The sequence below is a fragment of the Salmo salar genome, chromosome ssa16, assembly GCF_905237065.1.
Source record: "Salmo salar chromosome ssa16, Ssal_v3.1, whole genome shotgun sequence".
NCBI classification, from domain to species: Eukaryota; Metazoa; Chordata; class Actinopteri; order Salmoniformes; family Salmonidae; genus Salmo; species Salmo salar.
This window is the reverse complement of record NC_059457.1, coordinates 78,354,716-78,377,952: the sequence shown is the minus strand read 5'-3', so window position 1 is coordinate 78,377,952 and position 23,237 is coordinate 78,354,716. Positions and strand designations below refer to the sequence as shown.

General features: G+C 43.0%; 3 protein-coding genes across 5 annotated transcripts; 1 reads left to right on the top strand and 2 right to left on the bottom strand.

Annotated features, from left to right (window-relative positions):
- Positions 1 to 439: 439 nt before the first annotated feature.
- cybb (cytochrome b-245, beta polypeptide) lies at positions 440 to 5,967 on the top strand. Its single transcript, NM_001145419.1, is given in 13 exon segments — positions 440 to 484; positions 581 to 673; positions 1,309 to 1,419; positions 1,524 to 1,608; positions 1,747 to 1,895; positions 2,710 to 2,891; positions 3,119 to 3,251; positions 3,341 to 3,433; positions 3,662 to 3,915; positions 4,318 to 4,480; positions 4,946 to 5,092; positions 5,569 to 5,693; positions 5,850 to 5,967. Coding segments are annotated over 13 exon segments (1,698 nt in total).
- A 995-nt stretch (positions 5,968 to 6,962) lies between these two features.
- dylt3 (Dynein light chain Tctex-type 3) lies at positions 6,963 to 9,883 on the bottom strand. 2 transcript variants are annotated; one of them, XM_045696643.1, is made up of 5 exons: positions 9,719 to 9,883; positions 9,341 to 9,382; positions 8,901 to 9,024; positions 8,652 to 8,729; positions 6,963 to 8,313 (listed from the first exon to the last, which is right to left on the bottom strand). In XM_045696643.1, exons 1-5 carry the CDS (start codon positions 9,740 to 9,742, stop codon positions 8,303 to 8,305), a joined length of 279 nt encoding a protein of 92 aa, XP_045552599.1. In that variant the 5' UTR covers positions 9,743 to 9,883; the 3' UTR covers positions 6,963 to 8,302.
- Positions 9,884 to 9,988: 105 nt separating this feature from the next.
- Positions 9,989 to 22,681, bottom strand: LOC106574645 (X-linked retinitis pigmentosa GTPase regulator). 2 transcript variants are annotated; one of them, XM_014150638.2, is made up of 17 exons: positions 22,440 to 22,681; positions 21,157 to 21,282; positions 20,821 to 20,913; positions 20,329 to 20,391; positions 18,786 to 18,944; positions 18,435 to 18,584; positions 18,080 to 18,238; positions 17,614 to 17,769; positions 17,294 to 17,418; positions 16,049 to 16,246; positions 15,303 to 15,489; positions 14,952 to 15,064; positions 14,786 to 14,845; positions 11,236 to 11,409; positions 11,102 to 11,150; positions 10,844 to 11,005; positions 9,989 to 10,713 (listed from the first exon to the last, which is right to left on the bottom strand). In XM_014150638.2, the coding sequence occupies exons 1-17, from the start codon at positions 22,468 to 22,470 to the stop codon at positions 10,559 to 10,561; spliced, it is 2,160 nt and encodes a 719-aa protein (XP_014006113.2). In that variant the 5' UTR covers positions 22,471 to 22,681; the 3' UTR covers positions 9,989 to 10,558. The 2 variants fall into 2 exon arrangements, with proteins under 2 accessions (XP_014006113.2, XP_014006112.2); XM_014150637.2 differs by having other exon boundaries at positions 10,844 to 10,968.
- Positions 22,682 to 23,237: the final 556 nt, after the last annotated feature.

Sequence of the window (23,237 nt, the reverse complement as noted above, 5' to 3'; positions counted from 1 at the left end):
CTGAAGTGGCTTCCTTTCCTCCTTTCCTTCATCCCTACTAGGCACACACTGGTTGAATCAACGCTGTTTCCACGTAATTCCAATGAAACAAAGTGGAATAGATGTTGAATTGACCTCTGTGCCCAGTGGGTCTGCACATATCTTGTTGGATAGAGTTGGACATGTTAAAGCAAACACCTGATAAAGGTAATCACCATGTTGCTTTCACCGTTGCTTTATTTTCAGATCAGCGCAGATGAGGAAGTTGAGAAGAAAAGAGGAAGCAGCGTTAGACTATTGAGATGCACCCTCACTCACAGGGCTAGTGGTGGAAACCACATGTCCTGGTCTCTAGTGCAGTAGTCTATATAACTCAGCACATCACTGTCCCCCTTCCACTTTTCACTCTCTCTCGTTCTCTCTCCCTCTCTCTCACACACACACTCAATCATCATTTCACATGGGCAACTTTGCTGCCAACGAGGGACTTTCGGTCTTTGTCATTGTAAGTCTGTCAAATTAAATTCTATAATTACTCTACATTTCTGTTTTGGGGTGTAATGTCCTATTGATCTAACCAGGTGAATTGGGTCTGTTTTAGCTGGTATGGCTGGGAATCAACGCTTACCTGTTTGTCCAGTTCTACATGAACTTCCTTACTGAGAGATGGTTCTACACACGGGTTCTTATTGGGGTAAGTTTGAGAACCAAAGTCCTTAGATTTTCTATTTAAGAAATTATTTAAGAAATGGAGGTCAGTTTAAGATTTCATACTCTGCTCTTAGTGTGTTAGACATCTTGGCAACCCAGAATCAAATCTGGAGTGTTGGCCTCTGGCCAACTGCTGTCATCTGTCAGCAGGGCCTGCTGTATTCCATATTTAGCATGTAGACCTTTATTCTTATTTTATTTTATATTTATACATGTATATTGTACAGTTAGTAGGTCATTCATATTGAATATGTGCAGTCCATATTATGCCTAACCCCTCTTGTCTGACAGAGATGGAAACAAAAAAGGAGTCACAAGTTGATGTGATATCTTTACTCTGTGGGTACAGCTGTGTTTACGGCTGACTACAGGTTCCTCACAGGAAGCCCAGGTGGCTAAACTAAAAGTAGCAATGACCAGAAGTGAAACTCAGTCTGCACTCTACTCTACGTCCCTCTCACTCCTGCTCAGTCCCTGAGGGCCCCTTTAAATTGAAACCAGTAACCAGAAGTTTAAAAAAAACAGATTCAAACTGTAAAAATGGTCTTGTTCGACTAATTATTCCTACTTCATCTCTCTCTCCCCCTCTCTATCTAACCCTACTATCACTCCCCTCAGGATGCCCTCTCCTGGGCCAGGGCTCCTGCAGCTTGCCTCAACTTTAACTGTATGCTTATTCTGCTGCCAGTCTGCCGGAACCTTCTGTCCTTCCTCCGTGGCTCCATTCAGGTAACACAGACACACCCCGACCCTATTTAATTCAAATGTGTATGGGTAGTCATCTATAAATAATAGTTGGATCACATTTTTTCAAACGTTTCCTACACGTTCAGTGTTGCAGTCGCACAGCTGCTCGACAACTGGACAGAAACATCACCTTTCACAAGCTGGTGGCTTACATGATAGCATTTCACACAGGTACCCTTCTCACTCACTTAGTTTGCTTTACATTGCCTTCGATCGTCTTCATTCGTTTTCGTTGTTCATCTTCATTGTTCATCAAACAGATGTCTCTGTACAGATTGTAATCTTTACTTTGCCTTTGTCCTTGCCTAGCGGTCCACATCATCGCCCACCTGTTTAACTTTGAGTGGTTCATGGGAGCCCAGCTGTACAGGAACAGCAGCTCTCTGCCCTTTGTGCTGTCCCAGATTGGCACCGGAGACAATGCCTCCTACCTAAACCCCATCAGGACTGACCAGACCGTGAGTATTCTATTAGCTACAGATTTTCATTGTTCATTATGTCTATGACTGCCTAGGACACTGTGTTCATTATGTCTATGACTGCCTAGGACACTGTGTTCATTATGTCTATGACTGCCTACGACACTGTGTTCATTATATTTATGACTGCCTAGGACACTGTGTTCATTATGTTTATAACTGCCTAGAACACTGTGTTCATTATGTCTATGACTGCCTACGACACTGTGTTCATTATATTTATGACTGCCTAGGACACTGTGTTCATTATGTTTATAACTGCCTAGAACTCTGTGTTCATTATGTCTATGACTGCCTAGGACACTGTGTTCATTATGTCTATGACTGCCTAGGACACTGTGTTCATTATGTCTATGACTGCCTAGGACCCATTCTAGTGTCTTATGTAGTGTTATAAAGGCTTTAGGAATGCATAAAGTGTTACAGAGTATTCTGTATTTAATGTAGCTATGTCAAGAGGTCAGTTCTAACCAAGGACAGAATGTTGACACTTGATAGCAGATTATGACAGAGAGGAATCCCCAGCATAGAAATAGAATGAATAGAATGATAATGTATTTCTATGTTCATCAGCTCATAACACACTATGACTCCTTCATTACTCATCGGCTGCCTCCTCTGAACAGAGAGATATAATATAGCTCATTATGATGAGTCAGAAGGAAGCATTTCTGAACATTACCGACTTCCCTAAATAGGTTGAGCAGATAGTCCCAAACACAGCCTCCACACTCCCTCCGAGGCAACAACATGACTGCATTACTCTGAAATCCCCCTTCTCTGATTGGGTCAGAACCCAACCATAGTGATGTTCACTACCATCGCGGGGTTAACGGGCGTGGTCATCACCTTGGCCCTCATCCTCATCATTACATCATCCATGGAGGTCATCCGCAGGTCATACTTCGAGGTTTTCTGGTACACCCATCACCTCTTCATCATCTTCTTCATCGGACTCGTTTTCCACGGCTTTGGGTGAGTCAGTTAAAACTCTCACAGAAATGTGTGCACATTCATTGTTTCTCCATAATACCCCTTTTGAGTCAGTTGAACATTTCCTACAGAGACATAACATATTATTAGCCTCATTTTAAGATATTAAAAGGGTTCATACATGCTTATAACAAGTAATAAAAGCATTATACCTGCAGGTAAAGCCCTACCGTTTTATGTTTAAATCTCTCTAAAACGGTTTGCCACAGGCGAATTGTCCGAGGGCAGACCGCTACAAGTCTCCTGGAGAACAAGCCATCGCAGTGTGCAGATCAGTTTGAGTCATGGGGAAAGAACGGGACCTTCTGCCCTAAGCCAGATTTTGCTGGGAACCCTCCTATGGTGAGCTATGACAGTTCGGTTTTTTACATGACTTAAGTGTGCTGCTTCTTTTTTGTAAAGAACATTTTCTCTGTCGGTTTCCTCTTCAGACATGGAAGTGGGTGGTGGGGCCTATGATCTTGTATGTGTGTGAGAGACTGGTCCGATTCTACCGCTCCCAGCAGAAGGTGGTCATCACCAAGGTCAGTACTGTCCTTCAAGCCAGTTTGTACACTCCCAACAGGCAATTTCTCTAACGGCCAATTTCTTTTAAATTCAAAACCAGTGTGATTGAGACAGTCGTCCTTGTTAGAAGGCAGCCCTGGCCAAGAACCAGAATCATGCACTATGCAGTTCACGTCTACTCATCCAACAGTTAGTTGTCTCTTTTGGCCTCCATCTTGTTTTTCTCCCATCCTTCTCCTCCCCAGGTGGTGATGCACCCGTCCAAGACCCTGGAGCTCCAGATGAAGAGGAAGGGCTTCAGGATGGAGGTCGGCCAGTACGTCTTCATGCAGTGTCCCTGCGTCTCCCAGCTGGAGTGGCATCCCTTCACCCTCACCTCCGCCCCCGAGGAGGATCACTTCAGCGTCCACATCCGTATCGTGGGCGACTGGACCCAGGGCCTGTACGAGGCCTGCGGGGGGGACAAGAACGAAACCCAGGAGGCATGGAAACTGCCCAAGTACGTGCTTGAATGCAGAGAGCGAACATTTTCTACGACCCCATCCCCTTAACTAATCTTCGGTTAAATATCCATTAGGTTGAATGTCAATTAGGTTTTTACACAGCTATTTCTGCACTTAATGTCCCTACTTGACATCATAGTGTCGTTAGTGGGCTGTCATTTAGAACGTGAGGATGGGGTAGTAGTGTTTTCTTTTTACTGTGAAATAACGGTGAGGGGAAGTGCCATAAGAGAGGAAACGTGGTTTTCAGGAGTAGTACATTTCAATAACGGCAACATTGTGTAATTGTTTAACCAGAAAGTATCCAGTATATTAGATTCTTTCATGTTTTTACCATATAAATGTAATTAGAAGACTATTAAACTGTTATATGACTGTAACTCTCTCCCTGTATGCAGAATGGCGATAGATGGCCCGTTTGGTACGGCCAGTGAGGACGTGTTCGGCTATGAGGTGGTGATGCTGGTGGGTGCTGGCATCGGGGTCACCCCCTTCGCCTCCGTCCTCAAGTCAGTGTGGTACAAACACATCCAGGAGAACCAGAACGTCTTCACCAAGAAGGTGAGAGAGGGGCTCTGTCTGTCTGGTTTATTGTCTTTCTAAATTGCAGTGTAGGATACTTCCCCATTTCATTCCACCAATGTTTCAGCTGAAATGTTCTTCATTGCATTGTGATTTGCTTTTCTATTTCATTTCATCAAGTGAGAGAAAATCTCACTGCTAGGAGTGCAATGTTCATTTATTTTCAACATTTGCATCGTTCCTTTAGTCTGCTCTTCACTCCTTGTTATATGTCCAATATGTGATTCAAATTTCAAAAGGGCACTCGCACATCTGAGCTATCTTTGTTGCAGGTGCACAGTAACTGTTGAATAAGATGAGGAAAAATAAGAAACCTGCATACTGCTCGTGATAGTATCACTGCTCTTTATTAAGCTTCACGTTGTGGCCTCAAGGCCTTCGTCAGAGCTTTGTTTTGTCCAATATGTGAAACGGACAATCTTTCTTCCATCTCCTCCATGCCAGATCTACTTCTATTGGCTGTGTCCTGAGACCCAGGCGTTTGAGTGGTTTGCTGACCTGCTGCAGTCTCTGGAGGGACAGATGACAGAGAAAGGCATGGTGGACTTCCTCAGCTACAACATCTACCTGACCCGTTGGAAAGAGACCGAGGTCAGCACACCACACTTTTCAGCAGGGGCGCAACTTTGGTTTTAGAAGTGGGGGGACATCTTTAAAAAAAATATATATAATATCCAGTCGGACAAAACACTCCAAACAGCCTACCCGACCGGTCGGAGATGTCCGCATGGTCCTAAAGCACACCTTCGCCTCATTTTGTATCACATTCCAATGATAAAACTGTGTGGGGACAAAAATGCAATTTCAGAATGTGGTCCTCCCCCGGTCCCCAGTGAAAGTTGTGCCCCTGCTTTTCAGAGTAATACGTAGTAATTTTCTTCAACTCAAAAGAAAAAACCGATGTACAGATACACAGCACTAACACACACATATTTATGTTGTATGTACAAGGATGAAAGCAAAAAAATCTGTGTTGTCTCAAACTGAATAACTATTTCCCATAGATGAGAGTGGGACAATGCATAATCACAAAATTAATCTCAAAAAGTGATTGTTTTTTACAAAAGGCTGCTCACTTCAGAGTTCACCATGAGGCAGAGAATGACCCGATCACAGGGCTGAAGCAGAAGACTCTGTATGGGAAACCTAACTGGGACAATGAGTTTACTACTATTGGGACAAAGCATCCAGAGTGAGTGCCTTTCATCCTCTTCTAATCCAAATTACAGCCAACAGAAATGGCATATTCCAGAGAGACATATGAGTTAGATGTACTCAAATTGTAAAATGTGTTACATGTACAGTTCACAACTTGTGGACTATTTGTAATTAATGTGTGTGTGTCCAGGAAAAAAGTAGGAGTGTTCCTGTGCGGTCCCACCCAGCTGGCTGACGTCTTGGAGAAGCAGTGCCTGTCTCACTCTGAGGCTGGCGTCAAGTTCATCTTCAACAAGGAAAACTTCTGAGACCCCAACACCCCTCCAAGAGCACCAATGAGGCAATAGCAATATTCCTACTTTGTTACCAAAGTTAGCTTTCAATATTGCTCTGACCCAGAGTATCCTCTGGCTTGTAAGCCGTTTCACATTCCTAAACTGTTGTTATCCCCAACATAAACAATCAATGGTTTTTAATATGGATTCTTTGGGTGAATCACATTTTTTTTAAACTTAAGTGCCCTTATCTCACACAACAGTTTATCAGATCATAGCACCAAAAATGGAAGTAAACTTCACTGTTCTAATGATCCTGACCTTCAACACCCCTCCTCCTCAGTGACATTTCACAATGTGTTTCTTGCACAAATCTGTGAAGAAATGACCAAACCTACCCGCATTTACCACAGAGGCAAGAACGTTACTCTTGTTCTGCAATACAACATGCAAAATCTAGTGTCAAAACTCTCTAGTTCCACTTCCTCCTGTTTCTGGTGTTGTATTTACAAGTTTGTATAAGCAAAATAGTATGCATAAAGCTTACTTAATTTAAAAAACATTTTCTTTTCACTGCACCAGGTATAGCCTACCAGACATTTTGCCTTTGCAGCTTTCTTCAGTGTGTAGGTACAGCAAAAGTATGTCTAAAATTAAAATGAGCAGCAACAAAAAGCTGTTTGGGATGTGATATTCTAGTAATCCCAGCTGCAGCTTCTCCTGCTGGACTCAATAGCAGCTGAGAGTTTCTGTAGGCTGGCCAAGTGAGTGACACATTTCAGTGACCAGTGAGCACACTGAGACATGTCAGTCCTGTGTGTACGTGAGTGAGTTCAGCGTCTCTTTTTACTGAGGTCAGAGTCAAATAAACCTAAAGTGCTGGTGAGGAAAAGTCTTGCAGCTTGTGGCTGATCAACTAGACTGCATAAAGTATTATAATAACGCTTGGCTAGTTGTTAAATACCTATGGATCTGCATGGTGTTGTATTTGTGCTGCTTGATATAAGTTATACACAGACATAAAAAGGTTTAATTTGAATGTTTAATGACATTGAGTTATGGGTCCTACAGTCTATCAATGGCATCTTCCACCCCACAAAATTACAGGCATATTATTATTACTATGGAAACTTGTTTTTTTATTCTTTATTTGTTTAAACAATGATTGCAACTTGAAATCGTGTCTGTATACAATATCCTGCGATCTGTTTACATTGCATTTCCTAAAGCAAGTTCATCTGTGAAGTAAAATAATGTGCATAATAAACACTGCTTTTCCTCACCCTATATCAAGGTAGTGGGACAACAGGACAAATATAAGCACCCAACAAAATAATTATTTATTCATTAAGTAAAGCCAACATTATAGTTGGAACATTGGTATCGTAAGGTAGCAGCTTTGAAGCCAAGCTGTCATAATAGGAACATTTCAACTGATGCATTTAAAGTCAATGAATAAAGTCTCTTCAGGGCAGACAGCATTTCAGCCCACCCAGAGCATTTCAATAGATGCAGTAAATAGGTCAATGGAACGCAGACCGTGGGGATAGAAGGACGCAGGATTGGTGCACATTCAACATATCTGATCTAACAAAGTAGATATGTCAAATCCGTCATGATTGATGTACTGTAATGGGCCCACAATGTGGTTACTAAAGTTCGATTTGGATATATCTGGCTGTTTTCACTGCATAACATTTAGAAGTAGTCCCTTTTCAGGTTTAGAAGAAGTGACTGCTAAATGCTAGCTCCCATTCCTATAAGCTGTTAGCATAGCTAGCATACAGAAGTCAGTGGTGGTCATCAGTCGGTTATTCTTCTTCTAGTATTACATTGTTCTTGATTATTGCATTGTTGGGTTTTCAGTTTGCAAGAAAGGCATTTCACTGTACTTGTGCACGTGACATTAAAAACGTGACTCTTGATGGCATGAACATGTCTTGTCAAATACACAAACAATAACCTTATTTTTCTGGAGGGCAATTAGGAGAGTCGGGATCTTTCCTACATGCATTTCCATTGTTTTGGTTGAGTTACATTGACCCTTTACCACATCTATAGCCGTCTCGCTGCTTGTCCCATTCAGCATAGAATATACAGTGAGCTACTGATTACTGAATACCTCCCCTGCAGGATGGGTGAAGCATTGCACCTTCTATAAGCAGTATCAGGGTTGGTCCTGGTCTAGGGGGTTAAGGCCACAGCAAACACACTGACCACACAGTACATGGTGCGGTTCTCCCACTTCACTGTGCAGCTCCCTGAGAGAAGGAAACAGTTTGTCAATTCGATAAGCAGTGTTTCCTAGGCAGCTGGGGAGGGCTGGTTTAGTGAAGAGACAGGTGGTTCCACCCCAAAGTGCCGCATGTCATGACACACCTGTTTTGTTGAATGAAAGAAGATTTGAAAGACAAGATGGCGGCATACACATTGACGATTACTTCATGGAGTAATTTAAAACAAATAAAATAATGGCGCATTTCTAAATTAAAACACCACCTGCCACTGGACATTTTATTATATAGATGTTTGGCTGAATCAAGAACGAAGTATTGCCAAGTTAAGGTTGGTCGAAAATTCTCTGTGCTACCAAACAGTACTTAACCTGTAACTCCCAGTAATAGATACCAAAAATACTTGGTTAAATATCATTATCTGGTGTAAGAATCTGTAGCTAGGAAACCCTTTGAACTGAGCAGTGGTGGATGTTATCTTACCATCAGTAACAGTGTCCCAGTAGCAGGAGTTAGCGGTGTGGAGACCAGCACCACTCTTCTGCATGACAGCACAGCTAACTGTAGAGAGGAACAGGCAAGGGTCAAATTATGATCATCGTTAACAAAATATCAGTAAGCAATTGTGTTTTGTCACATTTTTCACCATTGGCATCATACAATACGTTTGCATGCTGGATTTACAGTAAAATGAACAATTCTCTGTTCAATAGGAGATGACGGCAGCCATACCAATGTACTTGTATGACTTAGTCTGTTTGACCAGCAGGGTGAGGGCTTGCTCCACAATCTTGGCTGTCCACTGGTTCACAGTGTCCTGTCTGTAGCTCTCTTCTCCAATGATACTCTGAATACACTGCAAGACAGACAGTTTGGACACGGACACACACACATCTGAGAAGGCTGGCCCCTTTAGGCATGTGGGGAGCATGGGACCTGATGTGAACAGTGCTGTATTCAGAGTCACGTCTATACTGGGGATATGAGTGTTTGTCTTGAGTAATCAGGGGACAAACAGACTGCGAGGCTGGATACTGTTTCACGTGATACCTCACTGTCAACTTACACTAAGTATTAGCTAGCTAAATCTATATTTCAAAACCCATCTTAATATCCATATTCCCATTTGGTTATTCAAACGTATTGATGCTGAATCAATAGATAGTTGTTACCTCTTTCACGGAGTTACTGGCCTCTTCAGAGTTGAAAGAGCCCTAGAAACAATGACGAGTCAGATAGAGATGCCAGTGTAAGTCTTCAACTCATAACACCTTTCACTGCAGTTAGAATGGTCAAAACTCTAGGACTAAAACTGAAATGCAGTATTATCAAGGTAGTTAGGTAAATGCTGTAAAGCAGAGATTATATCTAGGTAGTTTAAACTTTAAACAATAGCTAGCTAGTTGTCTTTTCCACTGTAATTGTATGGCTATTTGGCTAGCTAAGAAGATACCTCGGCTAGCTAACAGGCGTTGTTGTGTTAGCTAGCTACATTTTGGATTTCATACTCAAGAGTATAGCAACGAAATAGTTGGTATCATATTCAGTACCTCGTCACCAGAAAATTCCTCCATTCTCGCCTTCTTAAAGTGATAGAAATAGCTGCTTTTCCAGTGAAAATCTGCTTGATAAATGTTTGAGAGATTTCCTGTTTGCCGTCACAGGTGGTTAACGAGTGGAGGGAAGCAGGTCACAGCCCCAAGAAATGAACTGAGAGTCTGTGAACACTGCCACCTAGCGAGCGAGCCTTAAATAACAGGATAAAAGAGGACGGCGCTTTCCAACAATCTCGTTGCATTAAAGTGAAAAATGATCAAAGCTTTTACATAAAGTTGTTTTATTAGTATCCAAATCATGAGATGATTGTCACACCAGAACCAAGATCAAACGGTTTATGAAACGATTAAAATAAAATATCAGAACACACACAAATGTCATATTTCCCTGAAAAACACACAATAAGGTTACATTTAAAGTGCAATTGTGCATTTGGGATATTTCAGTCAGCAATAAATAGTATATCCACACAGTTTATAACACACGACTACGTTATAAAAACACGATCAAAACACACTGTGGTTAATTAAATACATTTTTGTGCACATTAAATACAAGTATACACATTTATAATACATGTTTCGCATATGGGAAATTTGGGAACTGAATGTCAATAAATAGGTCACTTTGTGAGAAGTTAGCTAGTGTTCAAAGTGGAGTGGTTGTTTGTTGTGTACAGTCAATGTGCAACCTCTTCAAGGGTTTATTGGTTGTTGGCGCTGCCAGTCCAGTTCTCCAACCCCTGTGAGTGGTGTCACAGTAGGGTGCAGGTGGTAGAGCGGGCACCTCTACCACCAGGGTCCGAGGGTGCTCTCAGAGGGGGCTGGGCACCACTAGCGCTGGTCTCTGATGGATCTCTGTTCTCCAGCCCTGCAGAGGGACCCTTGGCACTGGCAGGCAGCTCCCCCATGCCGGTGCCCTCTGCCGGGGATTCCGCACTGTCCTCTGTCTGCTTGGCTTTGGAGGACAGGCGTTTGAACAGCAACAGCTGAGGGCAGTAGAGAGGAGAGAACACAGTGAGATCTGACCTACTCAATCACTGACGTTCACAGAGCTTTATGAAGTGGTTTTCTGTTGTTTAAATTCTACCTTGTTGTTCCAATGACTTTCTGTTATACCTTTCTGTTGGTCCTTGGTTGGTTCTTGGGTTTCTCCTCTGTTGTTTGATTCTGCAGCTGAGTGCTGGATGCAGAGCTCTCCTCTGTCGGAGCCAAAGGACTGGGCTGACCCGAGTCCTCTGCAACTATACACAACAGACACTTCATGATAATCCATCCACCCTTAGCACAGAAACAGTAAAGCATTAACCACATAAATAGTTCAAGACAAAGTTCACCTGTTTGTCAGACATTTCAGAAAATCTCTTTTATGCTCACCTTTCTGCACACCGTCTGGGAGAGTTTCTTCTTTCACACCCTCTGGTCCCTAGAAAGAGGGAATTCTGTTTTAGAAGTTAACAAACATACAGATCCTAGATCTGTAGATTAGGGTCATCTGTAGGGTAGCGTACCTGGAGGGGTTCTGCTGTGGACTGGCTCTGACCCTGTAATGATTGTCCCTCCATGTCCTCAGATTTCTCTTTCTCCTCTGCTTTGTTGTTCTCCTCCTCTTCTTCTTCTTCTTCCTCCTCCTCCTCTTCTTCTTCATCATCCTTATGTCCTTCCCCCTCTTCAGCTCTTAAATCCTGCAAAAAGGGATGAGAGTGAGTGGGGCAGACTGGTTAAAACAAGCGATAGTAAGTTAGGTAACAGATACAACTTAGTCACAGGGGAGAAACTGCACACTGGCACACACGAGGGAGAGTCAGCACTAAAGAGACTTGAGGAAGACTAGAGGTGGGTGCTTCACATTGGATATGGATAGTGGAGTCACAACAGGGAGCTAAGGGATTACAGACAGGGATAAAGGAAGGAAAGGGAACCCACCTGCCACTGGAAGGTTAATGCAAACAGCACTATGTATTCATGTGTAGAGAATGTGTTCAACACACATGATATGATATCATACGTGATGGGACTAGTTCTTGACACTGATTTGGATCATTTTAGAACAACAAATATTTATTTAAACATCAATAAAACTATTCTGTAATATTCATTATATCAAACAAATCATGATAAAGAAAAAGTTGTACAAAATCATTGGAGGGCATGCCTGGAAAATAGTAGCTACAGAAGAACAAAGTTGAAAAAGGGGATTTAAAAAAAAGCATTTTAGCATCAAATCTTAACTGCCATGTAAAATGGTAAAGGACTATACAAGGAGATTGAAAGACAAGGCTGTGGACATTCAATTGATAAAGTAAAACAAAATGGAAGTCGTGAATAAAAACAGTGAGACAGTAAAGTTGATATAAAGTAAAACAAAATGGAAGTCGTGAATAAAAACAGTGAGACAGTAAAGGCAGTTGATATAAAGTAAAATGGAAGTCGTGAATAAAAACAGTGAGACAGTAAATGCAGTTGATATAAAGTAAAACAAAATGGAAGTCATGAATAAAAACAGTAGGAGAAAAATCTAAAGTACACAAAAAGGTATAGGTTGTAAAAAGGCATTAAAATGCTCAATTAAGAGTGTTCCTGAGAGAAGTTGACAGACAGCACTGGTTTGGAACAGAACAGATAGGGCTATCATTTGAGATTGAGGTACTGAGGTAAAACATTGTCCCAGAACTCTTCCCCTTTCCCTGACCTCTGTTTGGACCCGTTACCTCTGGCCGCAGCATTCTGATGACTCTCCTGGCCTTTATTAGCTTTTCTTTTGTCAACCACCTCTTCTTCCTCCTCCTCCTCCTCATGTTTACTCTCCTCCTCCTCTCTGGCTTCATTTCCTTCTTTCTCCTCCTCTTTTCCTTCTTCCTCACCTTCACTCTCCTCCTCCTCTCCAGGTTCTTCTTCTTCCTCATCATCTTCACTCTCCTCCTCCTCTCCAGGTTCTTCTTCCTCATCATCTTCACTCTCCTCCTCTCCAGCTTCTTCCTCATCATCACTCTCCTCCTCCTCCTCTCCAGGTTCTTCTTCCTCATCATCTTCACTCTCCTCCTCTCCAGCTTCTTCCTCATCTTCACTCTCCTCCTCCTCTCTGGCTTCTTCTTCAGCCTCCTCCTCTTCACTCTTATCCTCTTCTTCCCTCTCCTCTGCAGTACTGCTCTCTTCCTCTCCTTCCTCCTCTGCCTCCGTTCCACTGTCTGCCTCATTCTCATCTTCCTCCTCTACAGATCCTACACTCTCATCCTCTTCCTCACCTTCTTCTTCATCCTCCTCTTCATAATTGGATTCCTTACTCTTGCTCTCAGTGTCACTATGCGATACTTCCCCACTCTCTTCCTCCTCCTTGCTCTCTCCCTCCCCTTCTTCTTCCTCCTCCTCCTCCTCTCCCACACTCTCTCCCTCTCCTCCCACTGGGCTACTCGTCCCGTCACCCTCCTCCTCTTCCTCCAGTCCACTATCCTCTTTCTCTGCATCCTCTAACTCACTTTCTTCTCCCTGATCTGTTTCAGTCTTACATTGCTCATCTCCTCCCTCGCTCTCCTCCTCTAATTCAGAGATCCCTCTATCCTCCTCCTCCTCACGGTCTTCCTCATCCGTCACCTCATCACGGCTCTTGGCCACTTCTTTTCCACCCCCACTTTCTACCCTCCTCGTTCCAACCCCTCCCTCACTCTCTTCCTCCTCACCCTCACTCTCCTGCTTGGCCGGTGTCTGATCGTCGCTGCTCCCTGTCTCGTCTCCACTCTCTTCCCCTCTCCTCTCCTCCTGTCCTCTGTTGTCTGGGGGACCAGAGTAGGACCTGCATTGCTCCTCCTCCACCCCCTGATCAGAGTTCCCCGGGGCGGGGATGATGTTGATGCGGACTGCTGTTCTCTTGCCTCCTGGTTCGGAGGCCATGGATGCAGACGACTGGCTCCAGGAAGACTGGGCGTCCTCAGCACTCTGTCTGCTGAACCTCTGGGCCCTGCTCTGACTCCGGACTGACTCACTGTCTGAGGGAGAACCAAACTGTCTGGCTGCCACTAGCCCCACACCTGACCCCAGAGAGGACACTCCGGTCAGTAAGCTGCGCAGCGGTGTCCGTTCAGATGGTTCAGTCTTTGGTTTGCTCTTTCCTCTTTCTGTGTTTTCATTCGTCGTTTTTTGTGGCACTTCAGACACCAGGTCTGGTTCAGCGGTCTTGTCCACAGGCAGTGCATCAGTTAGCTTAAGGCCTTGTGAATGTCTGTCACTCTTTCTATCTGGTGTGCTCCTAACAGCTACATGTTGACTTTTCACCTTTGTAGATATAAGTTTGACCTCTAAGAGAGTCTTTTTGACCTCTGCACTTTGACCTTTGGCTGCGCCCTTTATTTGGATTGCCTTAGAATCCACGACAAATCTCTCCCTCACTTTTCTCTCAACTGCTAACAGTTGTTTTTTCTGTGCGGACGGACAGGGTTTGGACTTGGCCTTGCTAATGTCCCCTATGCTGGAGGGCTTGGCAGGGCCAGCCTTCGGCTCAGCAGGCTTTATCGCCTCCAGAGCCACAACGAGGTTCTCCTTGCCACTGCCTTTGCCCTGGGCAGCCCTGTGGCGCGGTCTCTTCTCTACCACCAGAGACCTGTCACTGGAGCTCCTCAGCAGCTCTGTGGGCAGTGCCCCCCGCGGGGTGGGTTCCACCCTCCTAGGGGTACAGAGTTCTGGCTGTTCCCCAGCCTTACCATGCCCTTTCACAAGCTTACCCTTCCTCTATCACCAGCGCCAGGATGCAGAGGATGAAGAAAATATGAAAGAGTTAGAGGAAAATAGTAAAGATGCATAGAAAACAGAGTGAAGAACACAACAGAGCTCAACGCTGAAAGAAAAACACAGTCAGATGGTAGATAGTCACTGTAAATGGTACAGGGAAGCAGAATGGCTAGCGTGACATAAATTAAAGTGTATGCCCTGAGTTCCTCAGTCAGACCGTCCCTTGTTCAGGAAGACTTATTGATCATGCTGAGTAATTTTGCAAGGAGCTTGCTGGTCGGTGCGCAGAAGCTAGAAGAAAAATCTGTAGTTGACAGTTATGCTGTGTGTGGGTCTTACCTTCTGTACAGGGGACAACGTCAACGTCTTGTCACTGGGGTCCATTTTCATCACATGAGTCTGCCACAAAGAAGAAGAGATTTTTGTTCAGAACTTTTGTGATAACTTCTGTATGAAAGCGCCACAGAATGTACAGGACAGAATTGGGTCAGAGTTGGTGACTCGCCATGTTGAGGAAGTCCGTGGTGTCTCCCAGATCTTTAACACTCTCGTTGTCCATCACGTTCTCCACAGCGCTGCAGTCTCCCTCATCTCTTCCCTTCTCAGCTGACCTCTTTTCTGCCATCAACAAAATATCACAAGAATCTTTTGACTTCTAAAAAGGAATATATAGGCTCAAGAAAAGTTAGTAGAAATGTGAACAGTTGCAATGTGACGTGTTAATGAAAAAGGGATTATGCTAGCTGTTGAAAATGCAATGCTTCACCAAGGAATATGCGTGTTTTCTAAATAGTTCAACATTCAAAACAGATATGCCTGCAGTGTAATGTAATGCAATGTAGTTCAGTGTAGATACCCTTCTTGTTAGACCCAGTGCTCCTGTGTTGGTGAATGCCGTTGTGCACCTTTCTGTTGGTTAGCTCCTTGGGCTGCAGGCTGGAGGGGATGGTCTGGCTGGACACGGGCGCGGAGGTATTGAGGTGTCCGGACATCAGGGGGGGCAGGGTCCGGAACATGAGCCCAAACTGCTCCGGGGAACGCTCCTGAAACACAGAACACAGGGTTAGTTAGCTGTGTTAGCTTAGCTAGCTTACTTATATCCACTACCTGTTAGGCCCATGATTAGGCTCCATGTTGTTACTTATATCCACTACCTGTTAGGCCCATGATTAGGCTCCATGTTGTTACTTATATCCACTACCTGTTAGGCCCATAATTAGGAGCCATGTTGTTACTTATATCCACTACCTGTTAGGCCCATAATTAGGAGCCATGTTGTTACTTATATCCACTACTTGTTAGGCCCATGTTGTTATTTATATCCACTACCTGTTAGGCCAATGTTGTTATTCATCTCCACTACCTGTTAGGCCCATGATTAGGCTCCTTGACAGTGCTAAAAGGTGGAGGATGTCTAGTTAGGGATTTCCTTAGAGAACCAGGCCGCTAACATTAAAACAAACACTGACTCAATAGTTTCAGACAACTATCTGAGGAACTAGACCACAACATCCCAGGGACCTGTGGTGGTTCAGGGACTGGATGCTGAGACTCCCAACACTTTCACATGTGTGGACCCCCAGGCCAGTACCCAGTACCCACCCTCTCTCTCCTCCTGACCCGGGCAGAGAGGCTACTGTTCAGGGTAGCAGGGGTGGAGGTGAGGGTGTCCCCTAAGAGCTCTGTGTAGGACTTCTCCAGGTAGTCCTCTGTGACATCATTCTCCTCCAGAGTCACTTCCTGATAGCTCTTGTCTCTGGGCTTGGCTAGAACCAGCATGTGGCAACCTCCGCATGTCACCTGGAACAAATACTAAATGTAATTGACCTGAATCTTGCACTATACAAAATATGAGAAGACTGGATGTCCAACTATTGTCACTTTTTTACACTTTCAGGGAAAAATCTAAACTTGAGATAAATATGCAAAACTTTTAAATTTGGCATCAGTGAAATTCTCAAATTACAATTCAGCCTTCAGTTGAAAACATGAGGTACAGTTGAAGTCGGAAGTTTACATACACGTAGGTTGGAGTCCTCTGGTCTGTTGAAACAAAAATAGAACTGTTTGGACATAATGACCATTGTTATGTTTGGAGGAAAAAGGGGGAGGCTTGCAAGCCGAAGAACACCATCCCAACCGTGAAGCACGGGGGTGGCAGCATCATGTTGTGGGGGTGCTTTGCTGCAGGAGGGACTGGTGCACTTCACAAAATAGATGGCATCATGAGAAAGGAAAATGATGTGGATATATTGAAGCAACATCTCAAGACATCAGTCAGGAAGTTAAAGCTTGGTCGCAAATGGGTCTTCCAAATGGACAATGACCCCAAGCACACTTCCAAAGTTGTGGCAAAATGGCTTAAGGACAACAAAGTCAAGGTATTGGAGTAGCCATCACAAAGCCTTGACCTCAATCCTATAGAAAATTTGTGGGCAGAACTGAAAAAGCATGTGCAAGCAAGGAGGCCTACAAACCGGACTCAGTTACACCAGCTCTGTCAGGAGGAATGGGCCAAAATTCACCCAACTTATTGTGGGAAGCTTGTGGAAGGCTACCCGAAAAGTTTGACCCAAGTTAAACAATTTAAAGGCAATGCTACCAAATACTAATTGAGTGTATGTAAACTTCTGACCCACTGGAAATGTGATGAAAAAAATAAAAGCTGAAATAAATCATTATCTCTACTATTATTCTGACATTTCACATTCTTAAAATAAAGTGGTGATCCTAACTGACCTAAGACAGGGAATTTTTACTATGATTAAATGTCAGGAATTGTGAAAAACATAGTTTAAATGTATTTGGATAAGGTGTATGTAAACTTCCGACTTCAACTGTACATACCGCTTGGACGTTGTATTTGAGGAAGCGTGGACAGAGAGTGGGCTTGAATTGATTGGTGAAGTTCTCCTCTCCCAGACCCAGCTTCCCATGTCTCCCGTCCCCAAAGGTATAGAGAAGACCATTGTCTGAAACCATGACAACTACATGTCAGTCAACTTAATAGACACAAGCAATGATATCATGGCAAATGGCAATGGAGTTTATTCATAAAATGCTAATACCACTGTTGTATAAAAGTTTGCACATTTACAATGTCTTTGTAACATTTTCTGAATTATAACTGTTTTGGGGTGAAGATTGTGTCAGCTAAGCCTGTTTACCTGTGATGACAGCAGTGTGGTTCTCCCCACACATCACCTGTCGTACTCGGCCCTTCCTGAAGTGATCCACCGCTCTGGGCAGCCTCGCCTCAAAGATGAAGGTCCCCTGGCCCAGCTGACCAAACTGACCCAGGCCAAAGGTGTACAGGTCCTCCTCTAGAGTCAAATCAAACCCAGCACTACATGGTTAACCCACTATCTCCTGATGCTTTGTGCCATAGAGAAAACCCCCAGACAGTTTCATAACGCATATAAAACATAAAAGTAGTACACAACCACAAACAGGTACAACAAAATCTTATACCAATGTGCATTTAGACTTTACACGACCTAACTTCACTATTTGGATAAATACGAGCATTTTAAGGACACTTTCAAAGTGGGACCCAAACTTGTTCATGGGACATGCTGAAAGCCACAGCCTTGTGAGAGTCAACTGTCCATTGGTTGACACCAAGCTGCCTACCTGTCACAGCCACGGTGTGCCCGCCTCCACATGCCACCTGGGTCACCTGGTCTGTGATGCCCTTCACCAGCTGGGGCACGCAGTGTCCATCCAGCTGACCCGTGGCCAGGCCCAGTTTGCCGCTGTCGCGCTCCCCAAATGTGTACAGGCCCCCATCAACTGTGACAAAAGAGATTCTCTGTTGATTAATCGTATTAACATATTTTTATATCTATACCTAGACATTATTCTACCAACCCAAGAAAAATGACATGTTCATACACGATGGGGTAACTCCCTATTCCTACAAAGTTGTGGAATCATGTGACCTGCCACACTGACAGTGCTAAAGTAGGCTATAACGTTGTCCTCTCACCAGTGACGAAGGCAGAGTGGTAGTACCCACAGGACACCCAGGCCACTGGCCGACCCACAGTGACCTCCTGGGGGGACAGGGCACTGCTCTCCTTCCCCAGGCCGATCTGACCCTCAGTGTTGTCCCCCCACATGAACAGCGTCCCACTCTCTACAACAAGGACATCATCACCGTGATTATTTCCAGCAAAAACCAGGTGAGGAGGAGCAACAGAAATATAGACAGTGGATAGTAAATTAGTGCAACTCTGGCCCATGAAGTAATTTAAAAAAAATGTTTGTCAATAATATGAACCAGAAGACACTCATAGTTGTAACTCAGAGGTTGTGACTTATAACGGGAGAGTCTTACCTGTGAGGGCAGCAGAGGTGTTGGAGCCGGCAGCAAGCATTTTGATTGGTCCATGTGAACTGAAGAAGTCCACCAATTGGAAGGCTGTCCTCTCCTCACAGTCTCCCAGACCTAGCTGACCTTCGTTGTTTCCACCGGTAGAGTACACGCTTCCCCGAGCTGTGGACAGGACACATACATGAATCAGTCTCAGCTCTACTACAACAAGGACTATAATATAAAATGTTAAAGGCAAAAACTTCACTTTCCCGTGTTTATTACACAGACATATACATATATATACATATATACATATATATATACACATACATACATACATACATACATACATACATACATACATACATACATACATACATACATACATACATACATACATACATACATATACACACACACATACACGGTCAAAAGTTTTAGAACACCTATGCATTCAAGGGTTTTTCTTTATTTTACTATTTTCTACATTGGAAAATAATAGTGAAGACATCAAAACTATGAAATAACACATATGGAATCATGTAGTAGCCAAAAAAGTGTTAAAGAAAATCAAAATATATTTTCTATTTTAGATTCTTCAAAGTAGCCACCAGTTGCCTTGATGAAAGCTTTGCACACTCTTGGCATTCTCTCAACCAGCTTCATGAGGTAGTCACCTGGAATGCATTTCAATTAACAGATGTGCCTTGTTAAAAGTTCATTTGTGGAATATCTTTCCTTCTTAATGCGTTTGAGCCAATTAGTTGCTTTGTGACAAGGTATGGGTGGTATACAGAAGATGGCCCTATTTTGTAAAAGACAAAGTCCATATTGAGGCAAAAACAGCTCAAATATGCAAAGAGAAAGTCCATCATCACTTTAAGACATGAAAGTCAGTCAATACAGAAAATGTCAAGAACTTTGGAAGTTACTTCAAGTGCAGTCGCAATGAGTAGGTGTGTCCAAACTTTTGACTGGTACTGTATGTATGTTATGTATGTACACTACCGTTCAAAAGTTTGGGGTCACTTAGAAATGTTCTTGTTTTTGAAACAAAAGCAAAAAAATGTGTCCATTAAAATAACATCAAATTGATCAGAAATACAGTGTAGACATTGTTAATGTTGTAAATGACTATTGTAGCTGGAAATTGATTATTTTTTATGGAATATCTACAGAGGCCCATTATCAGCAACCATCACTCCTGTGTTCCAATGGCACGTTGTGTTAGCTAATCCAAGTTTATCATTTTAAAAGGCTAACTGATCATTAGAAAACCCTTTTGCAATTATGTTAGCACCGCTGAAAACTGTTGTTCTAATTAAAGAAACAATAAAACTGCCCTTCTTTAGACTAGTTGTGTATCTGGAGCAGCAACATATGTGGGTTCGATTACAGGCTCAAAATGGCCAGAAACAAATAACAATAACAAAAACTCGGTAAAAGGCCTACTTAAAGGCCTACTCCTTGCAGGACACAAAGAGTCAACTTTCACTATTATATGATCATAATTTGGTACATGTCATCATTTATATTGTACCTGTGGTCATAACTGTGTACTTACAAGTGTAAACTATAGTGTGATTTCTTCCACAGGCTGCAAGCCGCACCTTTTCAGACTTCAAAGCTTAGAGAAAGACAAGAACGAGAAAGACACCCATTTTCAGATTGCAATCAGCCACAATAGCAGGCCAACCCTCTCTTTCTCTCCTCTGCTGCCCTCCCGCTCAGGAGATTAGATTATTCCAGATTACAGACCCCTCCAGATTGGGATTACAGCAGTGACAAATCTCTCTTTGTCTCCTGCTACTAGTATACCCATTCACAATTTACAAAACAACAGCATCAACACTTAGTTTAAGACACAAAAAATCCAACTAATTTTGTGGGGGAAAAACATCATGGGACATTTGATTTCAGTGGCTATATTGTCTGTCGTCGTCCCCCACTCCCTCTTGTCTAGTACATTCAAGGGGAGATAAGCAGCTGTGTATGACAGCAATACAAGAGAGTACTGCTTTTGAACCAAAACAAAGGGAGAGCAATTTAGACCCACCTTTCACACAAGTGGGCTTGTTCACCATGGTCTTTGATCCCAAACCTAGCTGACCCCAGTTGTTACTGCCAAACATGAAAAGCTTGCCATTCTCTGTTGAAAAATAAATAAATAAAACCACTTTAGAAAGCTACAGGAACAGTGACATTAATACTAATAGCAGCTGCAGTTGAGCAGCATATCATTTGCATAAAAATGTATTTGAAATGTGTGATAGGGTGTGTTAGCAAATTATTTTATCTTACTTCAGATGTTGCATGTTCTTCAGAATTGCAGGCCTATTTTCATATGGCTCTGATCACTACTATCAATTTGAAAACGTAATCAGTCACTGACCTGTTATCAATGCTGTGTGCTCATCCCCACAGGCAATTTTCCGAGGTACATCATTTTTCAGCCAAAATTTACTGGGGACGTTATCTGCAAATTTGCTTTTTCCAAAAGTGAAGACTGCTCCCGTTTCTGTTAGAACACAAACAACATCGATCACATCTCAAATAGCTAGCTGGCTAATAATACACAGTCATGGCTAGATGGGATACAAATTGACGTCAAATGATGCATTTTAGCTAACCCTAACTCAACCTTTTATTTTATTTTTTATTTAACTAGGCAAGTCAGTTAACTACAAATTCTTATTTTCAATGACCGCATACCCCAGCCAAAACCGGACGACGCTGGGCCAATTGTGCGCTGCCCTATGGGACTCCCAATAACGGCCGGCTGTGATAGAGCCTGGATTCGAACCAGTGACTGTAGTGACGCCTCTTGCATTAAGATGCATTGCGTTAGGCCGCTCCGAAAAGTTCCAATACAGCCATTTTGTTTTTAGCTCAATATCAAATAATTTCTGGGTAACAATGAAGTACCTTAATGTGATTGTTTTCAATTGAAATAGCCAAAATAAACAAAAATAGTTAGCAAATTCTAGCAATTTCTCAAACTATTTTACTAGGACTGTTGGTGTGGTTTGAATGGGGAGGGGAAAACTAGCTGTTATTGGCAGAGGTTTGGAACTCTTTCTTGTTGGTCTTTTAACTAATTTACCCCAAAACTCCATCCCACCAAAGCAGGCTGAAATTACAAGTGTACTTTTTCAAACAGCTAAAATGGCATAGTCATAATTTCCACCATTTCACAGTATTATTGCAACATCATATATATATATATATATATAAAAAAACACTGGGAAATCACGTTGTTGGCTGCACTGGCCCTTTAACCCAATTCTCATAACCTGCTACTCAAAGTCTACTCTGATATAAACTGTATCCCATCTAGTCCAAACAATAATACACCACTAGAAGCTAATTTAGCTAGCTTACTACCTGTTAACCACACTATCAATGATACTGATAACTTTTTCTTGTGACATTATTCTCCGTGACAGACGTAAACAACGGCACACATGGAGGTTGTCCCTTGTTGCCAGCTAGTTAGCTAATTTTCACTGGTATTATCTTGCCTGGCTACTTTGCTCATGCGTGATAGTTTATGTTAGCTAGCACACTAGCTAGCTAACGTTAGCAAGCGATATATTTCATGTTCATTCCGAAACATTTTCAAACGGGTGAATAATGTTAACTAGCTAACGTTAGCTATATAGCGAGCTATCTTACCAGGTATCTCGTCTTCTGTCTCCCCTGCCATCGTAGTGTCAAATCGGCTTAGCAACTACACTACACAGAGTTAGCTGCTTCTATGCTTGTTGTGTGTTGTTTTCGTCCGAAACAACCCGGATGTAAACAAAATTTCACCTGTAGCAACCAAGGCTACGTTTCATTTTGATTCGAGTCGCACCCTCCCCTGTGTCATTTGTTCAGTCCCCCTCGCACATCTGGGGCGTCTGTTGAAAGCAAATGGCAGAAATAATGTTTACCTTTTGCTTACATTCATCCAGTGGTCTCAGATCTGAAGGGGAATGAGGCAGGGCAGAGGGGATAAAACAATTTTAAACTGAAACCCAGCCCAGGGATCAACTTATATTGTGCAGCCATACGTTACGTTCCCTTACTCAACGAATGGTTGCGTGCAACGTCATCAACTGACAGATTGCTATAGCATTATGATGTGGTTAGCTGATATGTTAAATATCTATCCAGGCGTTGTAAGATGTGGCAGGCGCAAGGAACGCCTGGGCAGAGGAACGTGCCGACAGAGGAGGGTTAGGTAGTTACCGGTATATTTTGTGCGGTCAGTGCCAGGGGTGTATTCATTAGTCGGATACCGTTTACTCCAAACGTAAAACCAATAGTTTTTATTGGACAAATTCAGTTAGGCCCCTCCCCGTTTCGTTCAAACCGGTTTTGCAACAGACAATCAAGTGAATCAATGAATGATACACCCATGGTTAAAGATGGTTTTTAACTCTGTTGCTACGTTTCCCTTAGTCTGGCTATAACGCCTAACTCTCGAAG

Excerpts from the sequence above, each read along its gene's own strand:
- LOC106574645 (XM_014150637.2), bottom strand. The coding sequence starts at position 22,470 with ATGGCAGGGGAGACAGAAGACGAGATACCTG. Across the intron at positions 11,410-14,785 it reads CGTTGTCCCCTGTACAGAAG|GATTTAAGAGCTGAAGAGGG; the intron begins GTAAGACCCACA and ends CCCTTTTTGCAG. Across the intron at positions 10,969-11,101 it reads CCCAGACGGTGTGCAGAAAG|TTGCAGAGGACTCGGGTCAG; the intron begins GTGAGCATAAAA and ends TGTTGTGTATAG.
- dylt3 (XM_045696643.1), bottom strand. The coding sequence starts at position 9,742 with ATGGAGGAATTTTCTGGTGACGAG. Across the intron at positions 9,383-9,718 it reads AGGAATTTTCTGGTGACGAG|GGCTCTTTCAACTCTGAAGA; the intron begins GTACTGAATATG and ends CATTGTTTCTAG. Across the intron at positions 8,730-8,900 it reads TAAGTCATACAAGTACATTG|TTAGCTGTGCTGTCATGCAG; the intron begins GTATGGCTGCCG and ends TCCTCTCTACAG.